This window comes from Agelaius tricolor, unplaced genomic scaffold (assembly GCF_023055355.1).
Source record: "Agelaius tricolor isolate 1412-34295 unplaced genomic scaffold, bAgeTri1.0.p SCAF_12, whole genome shotgun sequence".
In the NCBI taxonomy this organism is placed as follows: domain Eukaryota; kingdom Metazoa; phylum Chordata; class Aves; order Passeriformes; family Icteridae; genus Agelaius; species Agelaius tricolor.
The window spans coordinates 12,347,559-12,360,047 of record NW_027269272.1 but is presented as its reverse complement, the minus strand read 5'-3'; the positions used below and the strand labels follow the sequence as shown (position 1 = coordinate 12,360,047).

Genomic DNA, 12,489 nt, shown 5'->3' with positions numbered 1-12,489 from the left:
ATAGGTCCTCACAAGGACTATGATATGTTTGATCTGAGAATTGACTATTTAGTCACAGAATTTCTATAATATTCAAAAGAAAAAGAATATCATTTAAGTCAGACTTTACTGAAATCAGTGACAGACATTAAAGCTTTGTTCCCAGGTTCAGCTGTTACTGACTGAATGAAGCCATGCCCTGTTGGCCACAGTGCTGAAAGTGGATTCCTTTTGTTATTTATGGACAGAGGAGTTTAGGATCAAACTGTGGTCGAAGTTAATGGCAAAACTCCCACTGACTTCAATTAGAACAGAATTTGGCTCACAGTCTCATTACTGAGCATAACAATTAAAAGAAGCTTTTACAAGCTGTATTGCTGTGTAAAAGGGCATGAACCATGTAGCAGATTTCACTGAACCCACAGCCAACAGTCATTGCTATAGCAACTGAGGTTCTAACAAAGGTAGTCACTGTCTCTGTAATCATCAGGTGTCTCTATAGCAACTAGAGTTTCTAGAGAACAAGAGAAAAATATTTGAAAACTGTCAGTTGGAAGAAAAGAGGTTTGTGGATTAGGAGATTGGAAGCAAGAGCAACATTAGGGTAAAACATGGCTGGGAGTAAAGAGAAATGATTGTCCCAAACATCCACAGGGAAAGGCAAAGGAAGAGAGAGCACAGGCCAGGGGCTCAGCTGGAGATGAGAGAGGCCTTCCCTTGGGTGAGGAATGCAATGTGCCACTCCAAAGAGATATTTCCAGATCTAAATTAGCTATGTTTCAGACATAATTCTTTTAAAGCAAAACTGGTTAATACATAAGAGTCCAGGGTCTGCAATAGGAGTTACAGTCCACCAGGATTTTCAAAAGCACCTGCCTGCATTTCTTGTGCCCACATTCCTTTACAAACACAGCCCTGTTTGTCTTCAGAATGGAAGAACACAATCTGTTCTCTTGAAACGTGGCTGCAGATAGCACAGTACAATTATATAGAAATGATGATAACTGCTCTTAATGTTACTTATTTACAAGTTTTTAAACAGTGTTGAAATGAAAAAAGGAACAGCTGCTGTTTGGATACTGATATAGATGAAAACAGCAGTGTTAATTACAGGTCTGTTTCTGTAAAATACACTTTAAGGCTCTGAGGTACGCAGCAGGGTTATCTGCACGTAAGAAAGGTTTACATGTGCTGGCCTAAGTCTCCACAAAAATAGTTTAGTGATATTGGCAGAACCTATAAAATAATACATTTATAATAATCTGATTCCTACTGCTCTAATGGAAATAAGAACTGGGACCTGATGTTTAGTTTAATTAGGAACTATTCAAAATATTCATGTTCATAAACTAAAAGTACTTCAGTGGGATCAGCATGCTTCCTCTGAAAATAAAGTCCAAAAAGTAATTACGAATTCCAAATGGGATCCACTCCAGTACACTGATGCACTGCAATGCTTTGTTTAAATAAACCAAAACCTATCTTTAACCTGGAAAGCTGATAAAAGACCGAGCAGTGCTCGAGTCACATTTCCATTTCACGTGTAACGAGAGCCCTCTAGTGGGATGTGCTTTCAGATTGGACTGATGCAAAAGAGCAGCCCTTGTCATGCAAGGCAGTTAAATCAGGTGTGTGTTCCTGCATGCCTTGCTAGCATTTTGTTACAACACAATGCAATAATGTAATATAATTTGTATCTGAAACAGAAGTGACCAAACGACACTGATGGACAATGAACCTGAATAAAATAAAAAGCCCTATACCAAAATACTTTTTCTGGCAGCATTTGAGGGTTTGGGGGGTTGAGTTTGGTGGGGTTTTGTGGTTTTGTTGGGGAGTTTTTAAAGCCTTAAATGGCAATGACAGTCAGGATGTTTGCTGCTGTGTTGTGGCCATCCTGAATTCTGCAGTTTTTCTGTAGTTGCTGTTTACTCAACACAATTGAATCAGTGATGTGGCATCAACATCCATACAGAAGCATGGGGTATTAGTATCATCAGCCCAGGAAAGTCTGATCTCCATGACAGCTGCTTCAAACCACAAGGACCTCCCAACATGCAGAAGGTCAAGCAAGCCTGGCAGAAGGCGCGTGTGGATGAAGGAACACCTGGCTGAGCTCAAACAGGACAAGGAAGTAGAGAAATGGAAGCAGAACCAGGTAACCCAGGAGGAATACACAGACCCTGCCTGAGCACACAGAGAAATGCTGACCCAGAGCTGTAAAGCAGCAGGGATGGAAGGAAAAGGGCAGCACAAGTGGCTCCTGCAAGTGCACACCCAGGCTCAGTGGGGCACAGAAACTACTGACAAAGGACACAGAAAAGACAAAGGAATTCAATGACCTTTCTGCCCCAGTTTTTAGCACACACATTCCAGCATTGTAGCATAATCTGTGACTGATGCATTGCCTGCTTTTATAGGAAACTAAACTTAAACCAGCATATATGCACAGGTCCACAGTTCTAAGAGTTGAACATGAGTCAGCTCCCCAAAGTAGTTTAACCACCAGGAAACTAATTTACAAAATTGATAATATGATAAAAATTATCTAGGTTTTTTTTTTAATTTATTAAAAACTAAAAATAATACCACAGGGCAGCAGTTCAAGCTGAAAATGAGCATCAAACCCATAGAAGTAAACTTGGAATTACTTCCTTCATAATCCTGACATTCAATTGGGTGGATTAATTTTAACTGCATAAACAGGTAATATCAGTTTTCCTCAATTTTGTAAGAAGTAATTTAGTTCTGAACCTGTTGGCTGAAACTGTCTGAACTGGAACAGATTAATTCTCCTGTAACTACTCATAGAACCAAAGTGCTTCCTGTCTTTTGAAGCTTTTATTTTTTGCTGGCTTTTCTGTCTTATCAGTGAGAAAAGCACACATGAGCATTTCAGGTCTGTCTAACCTGAATTTGGTCTCTGAAGGCAGATTTCAGCATGATGAGCTGGTTTTTACATCACAGGGTTCATCAAATTTACTCATGCTCTAAGGGGAGAAAAGATTTTCCTGTGTTGATACAATGCCTCTGGACATATGAGCAGAAGGATCACAAGTCTTGGGAGATTAAAAGTCCAGTTCCACTCAACTCAATATATATTCATCATAATTAGTACAGTATTTTAATAAATCAGTAAAACAGTCTCTGAACCAAAGAGGGGAAAAAAAAACCAAACCAGATTTTACCTTCTGGATAGAAAGCTGCATTCCAGTGAGCAGAAATTATTCTTAAAGCTATTTTTCATCTAAGTGTACTAGCTGTAACATAAAGATACATAGATTATGTGGATTTATTTCTGACTCAAGAGGCTCTATGACCCGTGTAGATTGAATACCAGCAATATCAAATACGAAAAACCAGAGTCTGACCTCAGAAAAAAAGAGAGCACAAGCAACCAGCAAATCAACTGGTTTCATAGGAGGACTATTCTAAGCAGTAGAAGAAGAGATTTTAAAATGCACAGAGGCCTGGCAGTTATAAATGATGCTTAGCCCACCACTGTGGCTTAGTGGCCTTAAGTGGCCTTAGCCCACAGTGTTTCCTGGGCAGTTGTGCATCAGAGCAGGAGCCAGCAAGGCAGATCTTCTTGGCTGGAATGGATTAGAGAAGGATAACCACTTGTGATCCCACTAATCCTGTTCCATTCTGTCTGGGGATTTCAGGCAAGCAAGCTGTGACAGAACACTTTTTATCTGTGTACTCACAAAGTGATTGATTTCTCAGCTTCAGAGTTGGTTTGGCTTGGTCTTTTAATTATATATACAGGTGCACTTGTTTCCAATGTTTGCTTTTACTCTTGTCTGTATTTTTCCTATGCTGGCAGGATTGCCAGTGGTACTAAAGCACAGTATCTTTGCTTGGAATTCCCCAATAACTATAATTTATTACCATTTTTACATTATACTCCTTTTCTAAATTTATATCCTCCAAGCTGAGAATCCTTCCACTGATTTACAAGACTCCTCTTGCTTTCTATTCCATCTTGATAGTTTCTATCACAGCAGATTTCTATATCTGCCAAGCTAAGGATTATTAGTCTGTGAAATCCATAGAGCTGATAGGGTGGACACAGAAAATTAGACTACTACCTCTTGTTCATTAAAATTACATGCCAGAGGAGATGAATCAAATGCTATTTGTAGTAAGAACACAGTACTATGATAATTACTTGACATACTGCCTTCACAAAATCTTGTTTGTCTCTTTCACCTGTTAAGTAATATTGAAAATATCTTCACCATGAGAACTTTCTTTATTCACCTGGTAGCCTGTTTTAAAGCCAAAGTGTACCTTTCTATTTTATGAAGTTCCCTTCCTTCTTAATTTATCGTCTGTTATCAATATTGGAAATATGATGCAGCTGTTGCAACAGACTGTTTTCCTAATTAACCTGCAAACCAACCAGAACTTGGAGAGAAGTTATTCCATTTTTAGGAAGGGAAATTGCTGCAGGGCCTCAAATCCCTAAAAGTAGGTTTATCTGAAATAACATGGAAAGACCTGAGCACAAAAAGAAAAAACTAACTGGTCACATTGCCAACAGTTTTTCAAGTGAGACCTAATTGGAAACCCAGATAAGGTTTTCTGAGTCCATACTGGTTTTCTGTGTATTTCTCATGGTAGCTCTCTTTTCTCAATAGAGCTGCTCCTAATCTACTCAGACTCATAATTCTTTACAAAACTAAAGTTTGTACATAAAAAAAGAAGACTTTACAAGACTAACATCTGTACATTACAAAAATTTGCCTAAGAAACACTGGAGAGGTGATATGGCTTAATTCAGCTCAAGAGCTTTCTGGCTCTGTGTACCTCTAATAAAATCACATGGCATACAGAGAACAACACAGCCCTACCAGTCAGGACAGGGGGTAGCAAAACTAACAGGATGGAAACATTTCATACAGGCTCCTCTATGACCCACAGCTTTCACAGTAGCTCTTCTCCACTGAACATTTGAGGCATTCCTCTAAGTAGCCTATGGGTACCAAATGACACCAGATTATTAAAAGCAAAAAGCATTCCTAAGGTCCTGCACTACTTCATGCCAATACATTTCCCCCAACAATGCATGTATAAAATTATCACTTACAAACATCTTGCAACAGTTATTCTGCTTTAATCATCCCATCTTTGGCATATTTCAGATAGTGTATAGTAATGATGAATACAATGGGTGAGAATGCAAAGAAAAACAACAGTTTTTAGATGTCAATTCTGGATTCCTCAGAAGCTGTAACTATGATGAGTGGCTGGGTCTGGAAAGCTGATTTGCAACTGTCTCACAGCTCTGAGAGGAAAGCAACACCTGAACCCCCAGTCCTGTAACATGGTGAGTGCTGTTTAAAACCAGACCTTCCCAAAATTATAGAAGGAGCTTTGGCAGAGTTTAAGCCCCAAGTCCAACACCTGCAAACCTGATGCAAAACCTGAAATTCTGTTCTCATTTAAGCTCTGATCTGGTGCAAATTGCTGTAACATGTGATTGCTTCACAAACATGTACCACATTATCTTGTGAGATAGGATTATAAATCTGCCCTATTTTGCAAAAGAGAAAAGGCATTTTGGAAATTGACACTTATGTGTTTCAAATATTTCATACCACACCTGCTCCAGCAGTAAGACTAAGGAACTCCTTGTTGCTTAGTGAAAAATATGAGTTTGGGTAAATTAAAATAAAAACCTGAGCCTGGTCTCCCAAATCTGAAGTGAATAGTCCAATCACTGAGATTTTCAGAATAAAATTACCTTCTTTCACTGTTTTGGGCTGCTTCTCCATTGATTTTATTATAAGAGCCTGCAAATTACTTATTTCATAGGGTGGAAAAGAAGTGGCTTTCATAATAAACAAATCTTTGGGGTTTATTGCAAAAGAAACTGAATGTGATTCTTTTAAATTGATTTTTTTTTGCTTGCTTTTGATACTTCCACCTTTGAAATGAATGATCAGACCCACAAAATTGAGGTCACTGTCATTTCCAAATTGTGACTATGAAAACCATATCAAGCCTTTTTTTTTTTCTCCTCTATGAAAGCTATAAGCCTTGGCTATGCAACTAACATTCTTTTAAACAGTTGCATTAGTTGTACATGAAATTGCTACACCCAATTCCCTTACTTTATTTTTTAATTCAAAATACAGTATTGAATAATTCTCAAAAAATACCAGTTAGCATTGTTACCCTTGCTTAAAATTGAGTTGCAGTTCATTAATTTGGGAGGTGTCCTCTGGTTTCTGCAAGCTTTGCATCTCACAGAGGATCCCTCGAAAATTACTTGAGAAATACAGTTTTAACTTCAAGAACCCTGATCATGTTTGCAAATTATAAGGTAAATCTACAGAAAGAAAGAGAAAATGAGGGAAACACAAAGGAGAGAAAATAGTGAAACATGCAGAGAGCAAAGTGAAACCACTGACAGAGATGGAAAAAGTATCTGGTAAGCAAAGAAAAAGCATTGATTAAAAAAATTGGGAGGAAAATAATTTAATTACAAAGTGTAAGAAAAAAGGGGAAACCTGTAGAGGGGGTGAAATTTGCTTATGCAGAGGACAGAACTGATTGATTATCAAGAACAAAATATTTAGATTGATTGAAGAAACAGTACCTCCCTGGGAACACTCTATTATGAGCTACAGCCCCAAAACTACTGAGAGTATGGACAGCTGGGTTATTCCCCTTTGACACCTACCTGACTTGGAATGGATTTTGTACAGATTAGTGAGCTCCAAAGTGTGCTTAAAAAAAAAAAAAAGTTATGAGAATTTAACATCAAATAATGAGAAAATTATCTTTTATAACAAGCAGTAGAATTGCTGGTTTTTCTGATGAAGATTAGAGCTGGTCTGAAATTCTCTGTATGTAAATGCATTGCAGCCTTGACCATAGACAGAAGTCCCAGGAGTATTTGCTATACACAGAGTTTTTTTACTGTTTTTCTGGCATAATGGAATAATGAATTTAATAAATCAAAACATACAAACAGCAGAAATGATGAAAAGTATATTCTGCTGCATTTTATTTGGTTCAACAGGGGGGGTTTAAGTACTCCTAATTCCAGGTGATTGGACCCTTGCTTTTAGAGAGATCTGTCATCTGACAGGATCAATACAAATGCCTAAATCTTGAAATCCTTATCCATTGATTTGTTTTCTTCTTCTGTCTTTGCACCATAGAAGTGCCACCTTTATTCTATGTCATTTACATCTAAACATGGGGAAGTGGGAAAGAGGAAAGGTGCTTAAACTTCCAAAGTGTAGTAAAGGTTGTTATGCTATTATTTTAACATAATGTTTTCCATCTTAAACTGTGAAGACACAATAGGACTCCTAGGATTGAGATTGCACTGTAAACTACAGGAAGAAAACATGATGAACACACGCTGAGTTTTGCAACAGAATTTTAGAAGTGGAGAGTCTGAGCCTTGGAGGCAATTTGTGCATCCACAGCCAGAGCAAGCGCAGTCCAGCCACGCGATCGCACCATTAAAAATGAGACAGGGCAGCTTTAAGAGAGGAACAGGAAGCTGTAACTAGAATCCAGCTGAATTCTGAGCTGGGGCACTTCACCATGAGGCTGCAAATGAAACAGATGTGCTTGCTGTGAATTTCTGTAGTGTCTGGAGTTTTTGTACTTAAGGTGACAACACTTTCCTTCCTGGGATTTTTTTTATTCCTTTATTTTTCACAAACTTTCTATAAAGGGAATGAAATGGAGAAGTTGAAGGAATATGTATCAGTGAAAGATGAAGATCACTTTTATCATCAGGGAGCTGTGGAGCTGCTAATCTTTAACTTTCTACTCATTCTTACAATATTAACAATTTGGTTGTTTAAAAACCATCGATTCCGCTTTCTGCATGAAACTGGAGGAGCTATGCTTTATGGTGAGTATAAATTCAAGTACCAGCATAACACTGGACTAGTTGCATATTTATGATGAGGTACTTGAGATCAAGTGCTGACAAAGCTCAGAAATGTGCTGAATTAAATGTCATCAGCTCCATAAGCGTGGGGTACAATATTGATGTGACAGCATCTCTCCTGAAGTAGCCAGAGGCTGCCTGGGTAGGGCAGCAGCTGTGATGAGCTGGTTACCCCCAGCATGGGCATTCTGCTCCCTGTGCTCAGGCAGCAGAGAGCTGGGGACTTCACTGTTTACAAAAGCAGCCGGCTTGGGTTTGTCCAGCATTCAAAGCTGTTAGTCTAAGGAGCCTTGTGGATACAGGCACGTTGTCTAATAAAGTTTAAATAATCTTGAGAGCTTTCTTTTGGCTTTGCTCTGTGCCTTTGAAAAGCACACTGAAGAATGTGTCTCAAGTTTGCTGTCAATGCTGTCATTGTAGGGTAACTCTAGCTTGCCTGCCTAGTTCTAATCTTTGATGAAGTTTTGCCGTGTTGCATTTCACTCTCACACAGAACTGTTTGCATTGTCCCCCGAGTACTCTCTGCTTTAATGGCTCACACTTACACGTGTAATGACTTCTCTTGGCACTCTCTTAGTGCTGTTTCACTGAGAGACTCTGCTGCCATAAGATACATACAAAAGCAAACTGTCAAAATGGAAGATAGAAATCAACAGCTCGGTCTTTACCTGAGTGCCAGCCTGTTCTGACACATTCTGTGCACACCACATCCTCTAGCACTGCAATACCCGAAACTGCTTTTGTAAAGATGGGTGCCTCTACTGCAGGAGCTTCCTTCTCACTGTTGGGCTGTTTGCCACGTGCAGCTGATGGCATTTTCTCAAGATTTAGACAAAAGCCAAAACAGAAATGAAATATGGGAGAATACAACAAAACAAAAATAAATAAGTATGGAATTAGAGTTTTATTCATCATTTGCTTCTGTTTTGCTGCCTGCCCAGAACATACTCTGCACATCATGAGGATAACCTGCTCATATTCTTTGGATTGGTTAAGAGATGAGTGCTCTAGCAGGACACAGCTTTTGAATTATTAAAACATTCCTCATTATTGTAAAGAAACTATCTCTTTAGGCTTGCATTATTTATGGCAGTCTTCAAACAGGAAAAGAAAAGCTTATCTGTAAGATCTAAAAAGCTAACGATGCCCTTCTTATCCTTCAAAATGTTGGATATGGGTGTAGTTCCCTTTACACCATGGAATGGCAATATTGAAATGTGAAATTTCAGAGCTTATAGGAGAGGTTGTCACATCAGCAGGCAGCAGCTTTGGGAGAAAATCTTCATGACACCAAGACTGACAGTGGGACAAGTCCTGCCCTCATTTAATTTCACCTTCCCTTTCCAAGCAATTCTAATTTCTACCTTTTCTGCACAAAAAGAGGTTCCTGTCCTGCAGTTTGCTTTGCTCCAGCCCATTGAGCTATTTATGAGATATGTGAATAGCAATACAATGAACTGATAAACTGCCTTCAAGTGATAGGACATGGGCACTTATTGCAGTGTGTCCCAGGGATGACAGGTGGGCCCACGTTCCTCGACTGTGCCCTCAGGGGAGTAGCAGGGGAGGCAAAGTGTGAGGAACACCAGGGGGCAAAAACAAACATAGAAAGACAAACCCAGGAAGTTTTACAGTTACTGCAAAATGCTGAACAGCCACAAACGGAACACGGCCTGATAGAAAGTGCTATTTAAAGGAGAGAACAAATGAGGGGGGGGGTTGGCTTTTTTTTTTAATAGGCTCGGTAGCAGAATTCAGTTTTAGGCTGAATAGTTCCAGCAAGAAAAAAAACCCCAACCATACTATCTGTTTAGAAACTTAAATAACTGAGGTGTATTAATTTTTTTTTTACCAAAGCAATGGATCAACAATAACTATAGCTATATTTAATTTTAAAATCTTTCTACAAATTAAAAAAATTAAAAAAAATGAAAAAGCATTTTGAATAATTCAGAATTAACTCAACATTATTTCACATACAAGTGTGTGAATATGTATGTGTGTGTGTATAAATATATATAGCAAGGCATTTAGTTTGAAAATATTTAAAGACTCAAATTACCTTGTTTGTTTTGAGACCAGACTGAGAAATCACTCCCAAAAAACAAGGAAGAATACAGACTTACCTTCATTCATTCATTCCTTGGTTTTCCTGAGTCTCAGAGAGCAAGTTTCTCTTCACACTGTAGTTGGGTTTGATAAACAGACCACTAATAGTAAACTCAACTTAATTCCTGATTCTGTGTACCAGGGAGACAGATGGATGTGAGAGGGTTTCCTATCCAAGAGCACACTCAGGAATAGTGTGGCAGATGATCTACACCGATGAAAACAAAGCCACTTGCCTGGGGTCAGGGCAGGTGAGCCCTCTCAGACCAGCCCCAGGATGTGGCCTCTTGGTGCTGGAGAAGACACAAGGAGCCAACAGGACACCAAAGTGCCTGCAGCCACCTCCTGCCAGGCCAGATAGCTTTAAATGCCTCACCATAAACCAATAGGCACCAAATCCCCCGTGTAAGATGTGAGTCAGTGCAGCAATAACCCAGAGCTATGCAGTGACAAACTGAGTGCAAGGATCCAAACTGCTCATCCTCCCCAGAACTCAGGTGTCAGGCTCACATGGAGGCACCATCACAGCTCTGAGTAAGAGGCTAAAATACTCCAGCAAGGAGGCAGCCAGAATTGAACTCAACAACAAAAATCCCAAACCAGCAGCCAATGAAGCTGTGCCTTTTGTATGGGAGGTTAATTACCAAATTTAAATGGAAATTGTTCTCAGCTTGAGTAACTGTCACCCCTAGGGAGTGGGTGGTACCCCCAGGTGAAGGTGGGGCTGGTTGCAGGTGTACCAGCCTTCAATGCTGTGCTCCATGCATTAGTTGATGAGACTGGAAGGAAAACAAAAAGTCTGAATGACACAAGAGCCATTGTGGTGCTCACATGAAATGGCTTTGGGTTGCAGTGGTTGGAGGTGTTTCAGCAGGTTTGGAGGGGACAGGTTTTGACAGGTGTGCAGAGGGAAAGCTGACTCACAGACACCCTCTGCAGCCCCTGCTGAGCTCCAATTCAGTTGGGGAGTGAGGCACAATCAGTTCTGGATTCAGCTGGAGGTGTCTAATGATGAACACTCTCATTCTTATACCTTCCTAATCCAATAAGCCTCTTGTGTGAAATAATTCTATTTGCCTTCTGATGGTGTGTTCTGAGTATCCCTACACCTCACAGGCAGAAATGGATGGAACAGGTGCCAGAAAGAGAAATCCTAAACCTCCCTAAAACAGAGTATTTCATTGTCTTCCTGATTACAACATTCACTGGAACTCAGAAGAGACATAGGAAAATCACAATTAAGGCAGAAATTTTGTAGTGGTAAGGTGAAGAGAGGAACATCATTCTTGAGACAAAGAAATTTGAAAGAAAATCTTAAATATTTGGAAAAATCAAGTAATGACTAAAACTGCCTCCCTGAGTGTTAGTTATTACTACAGAAAGCATTTAACAGCTGACTAGATGAAATCCTGGGGAAAGAACAGTCCTGTTTGGCTCAGGAGTTTGACACAATGACTTTAAAAATCCAACCAATGGCCACATCTGTAATTAACCATTTTTCCCTGCTTCCTCTGAAGACCCTGGAGAACCTGCATTGCCTTCAGTTGAAACATGACTGAGCTGTAGTTAGAGTGAGATTTTGCTGCAAGATCCCACTTCAAAGGCCAGTTGAGACTTTTTTAAAGAAATCTGTGACATTACTGACAGCCTTTTCTGTTTCAATGCTGCATTTAAATAAATGTGTTTAAAACACTTTTTGAATAGTCGTTTTCTGCCAGTGTCCTCACACAGGCCTTGGTGAATGTCTACAAAATATTTCTGTTACCTGAGCAGGTTAAGTAATACCTGGTAATAGAAGTAGTAGTTTAAAACATTGAGTCATAAGGACAAAAATGGTAAAGGAAATCCTGTACATTTTCTGGTCCAGAGAATGAAAAATGTCAAGTCTATCAAATAAGTTGAATTTTTAACATATTTGAAATTGAATTTAAAAATTAATTATGTGATTCTTCTGGAGGAAATCTAATAAAAATAAGCTGAAAACCCTGACAGTTTTAACTAATGAATGGTTTCCTGGTTTCTGACTCATGATTTCGGACATCTGGGCTGAGCACTGTGGAAGTCATATTTCATGGTGGCACATGCAGTGCTTGCTTCCCTTTACATACACATATCTTCCCCTAACATTTTGAGGAGTTCTGTCCTTTATTACAGCTAGATTTATGATCTGATTTATTGCATGAATGCTATGTAACTTAAGAGAGAGGTCTTGGGATTTTCTACAGCTTATTGAAATCCTCCATCATTTACAGAAAGCAACCACACTAAACAATAGATTCTAAACAAGCACAAATGCCTGCACACACTAAAACTGACACTACAGCTGTTACTCAGCATCCCTCCAAGAAGCTACAAACCTGACTTACAGCTATGCCAGGAATCTGCAGTTCCCAGAGTCTCTGTCAGGAGAAGATGTGACAATAAGAAGGATTCTCGAGATCCTTGTGATCACTTGTGTCCCCTTCTGATGATGGGAT

At 39.3% G+C, this 12,489-nt stretch overlaps 1 protein-coding gene across 2 annotated transcripts in view; it reads left to right on the top strand.

Moving 5' to 3' along the window:
• The first annotated feature begins 7,517 nt into the window (after positions 1 to 7,517).
• The window catches only part of SLC9A9 (solute carrier family 9 member A9), a 176,518-nt gene continuing 171,546 nt past the window's right edge, over positions 7,518 to 12,489 (top strand). The window contains exon 1 of one of the 2 annotated variants that reach the window (XM_071437659.1): positions 7,518 to 7,864. In XM_071437659.1, the coding sequence (XP_071293760.1) occupies positions 7,690 to 7,864 (175 nt within the window). In that variant the 5' untranslated portion in view covers positions 7,518 to 7,689. The remainder of the gene's footprint in view (positions 7,865 to 12,489) is intronic. The other variant, XM_071437660.1, reaches the window with a different exon arrangement.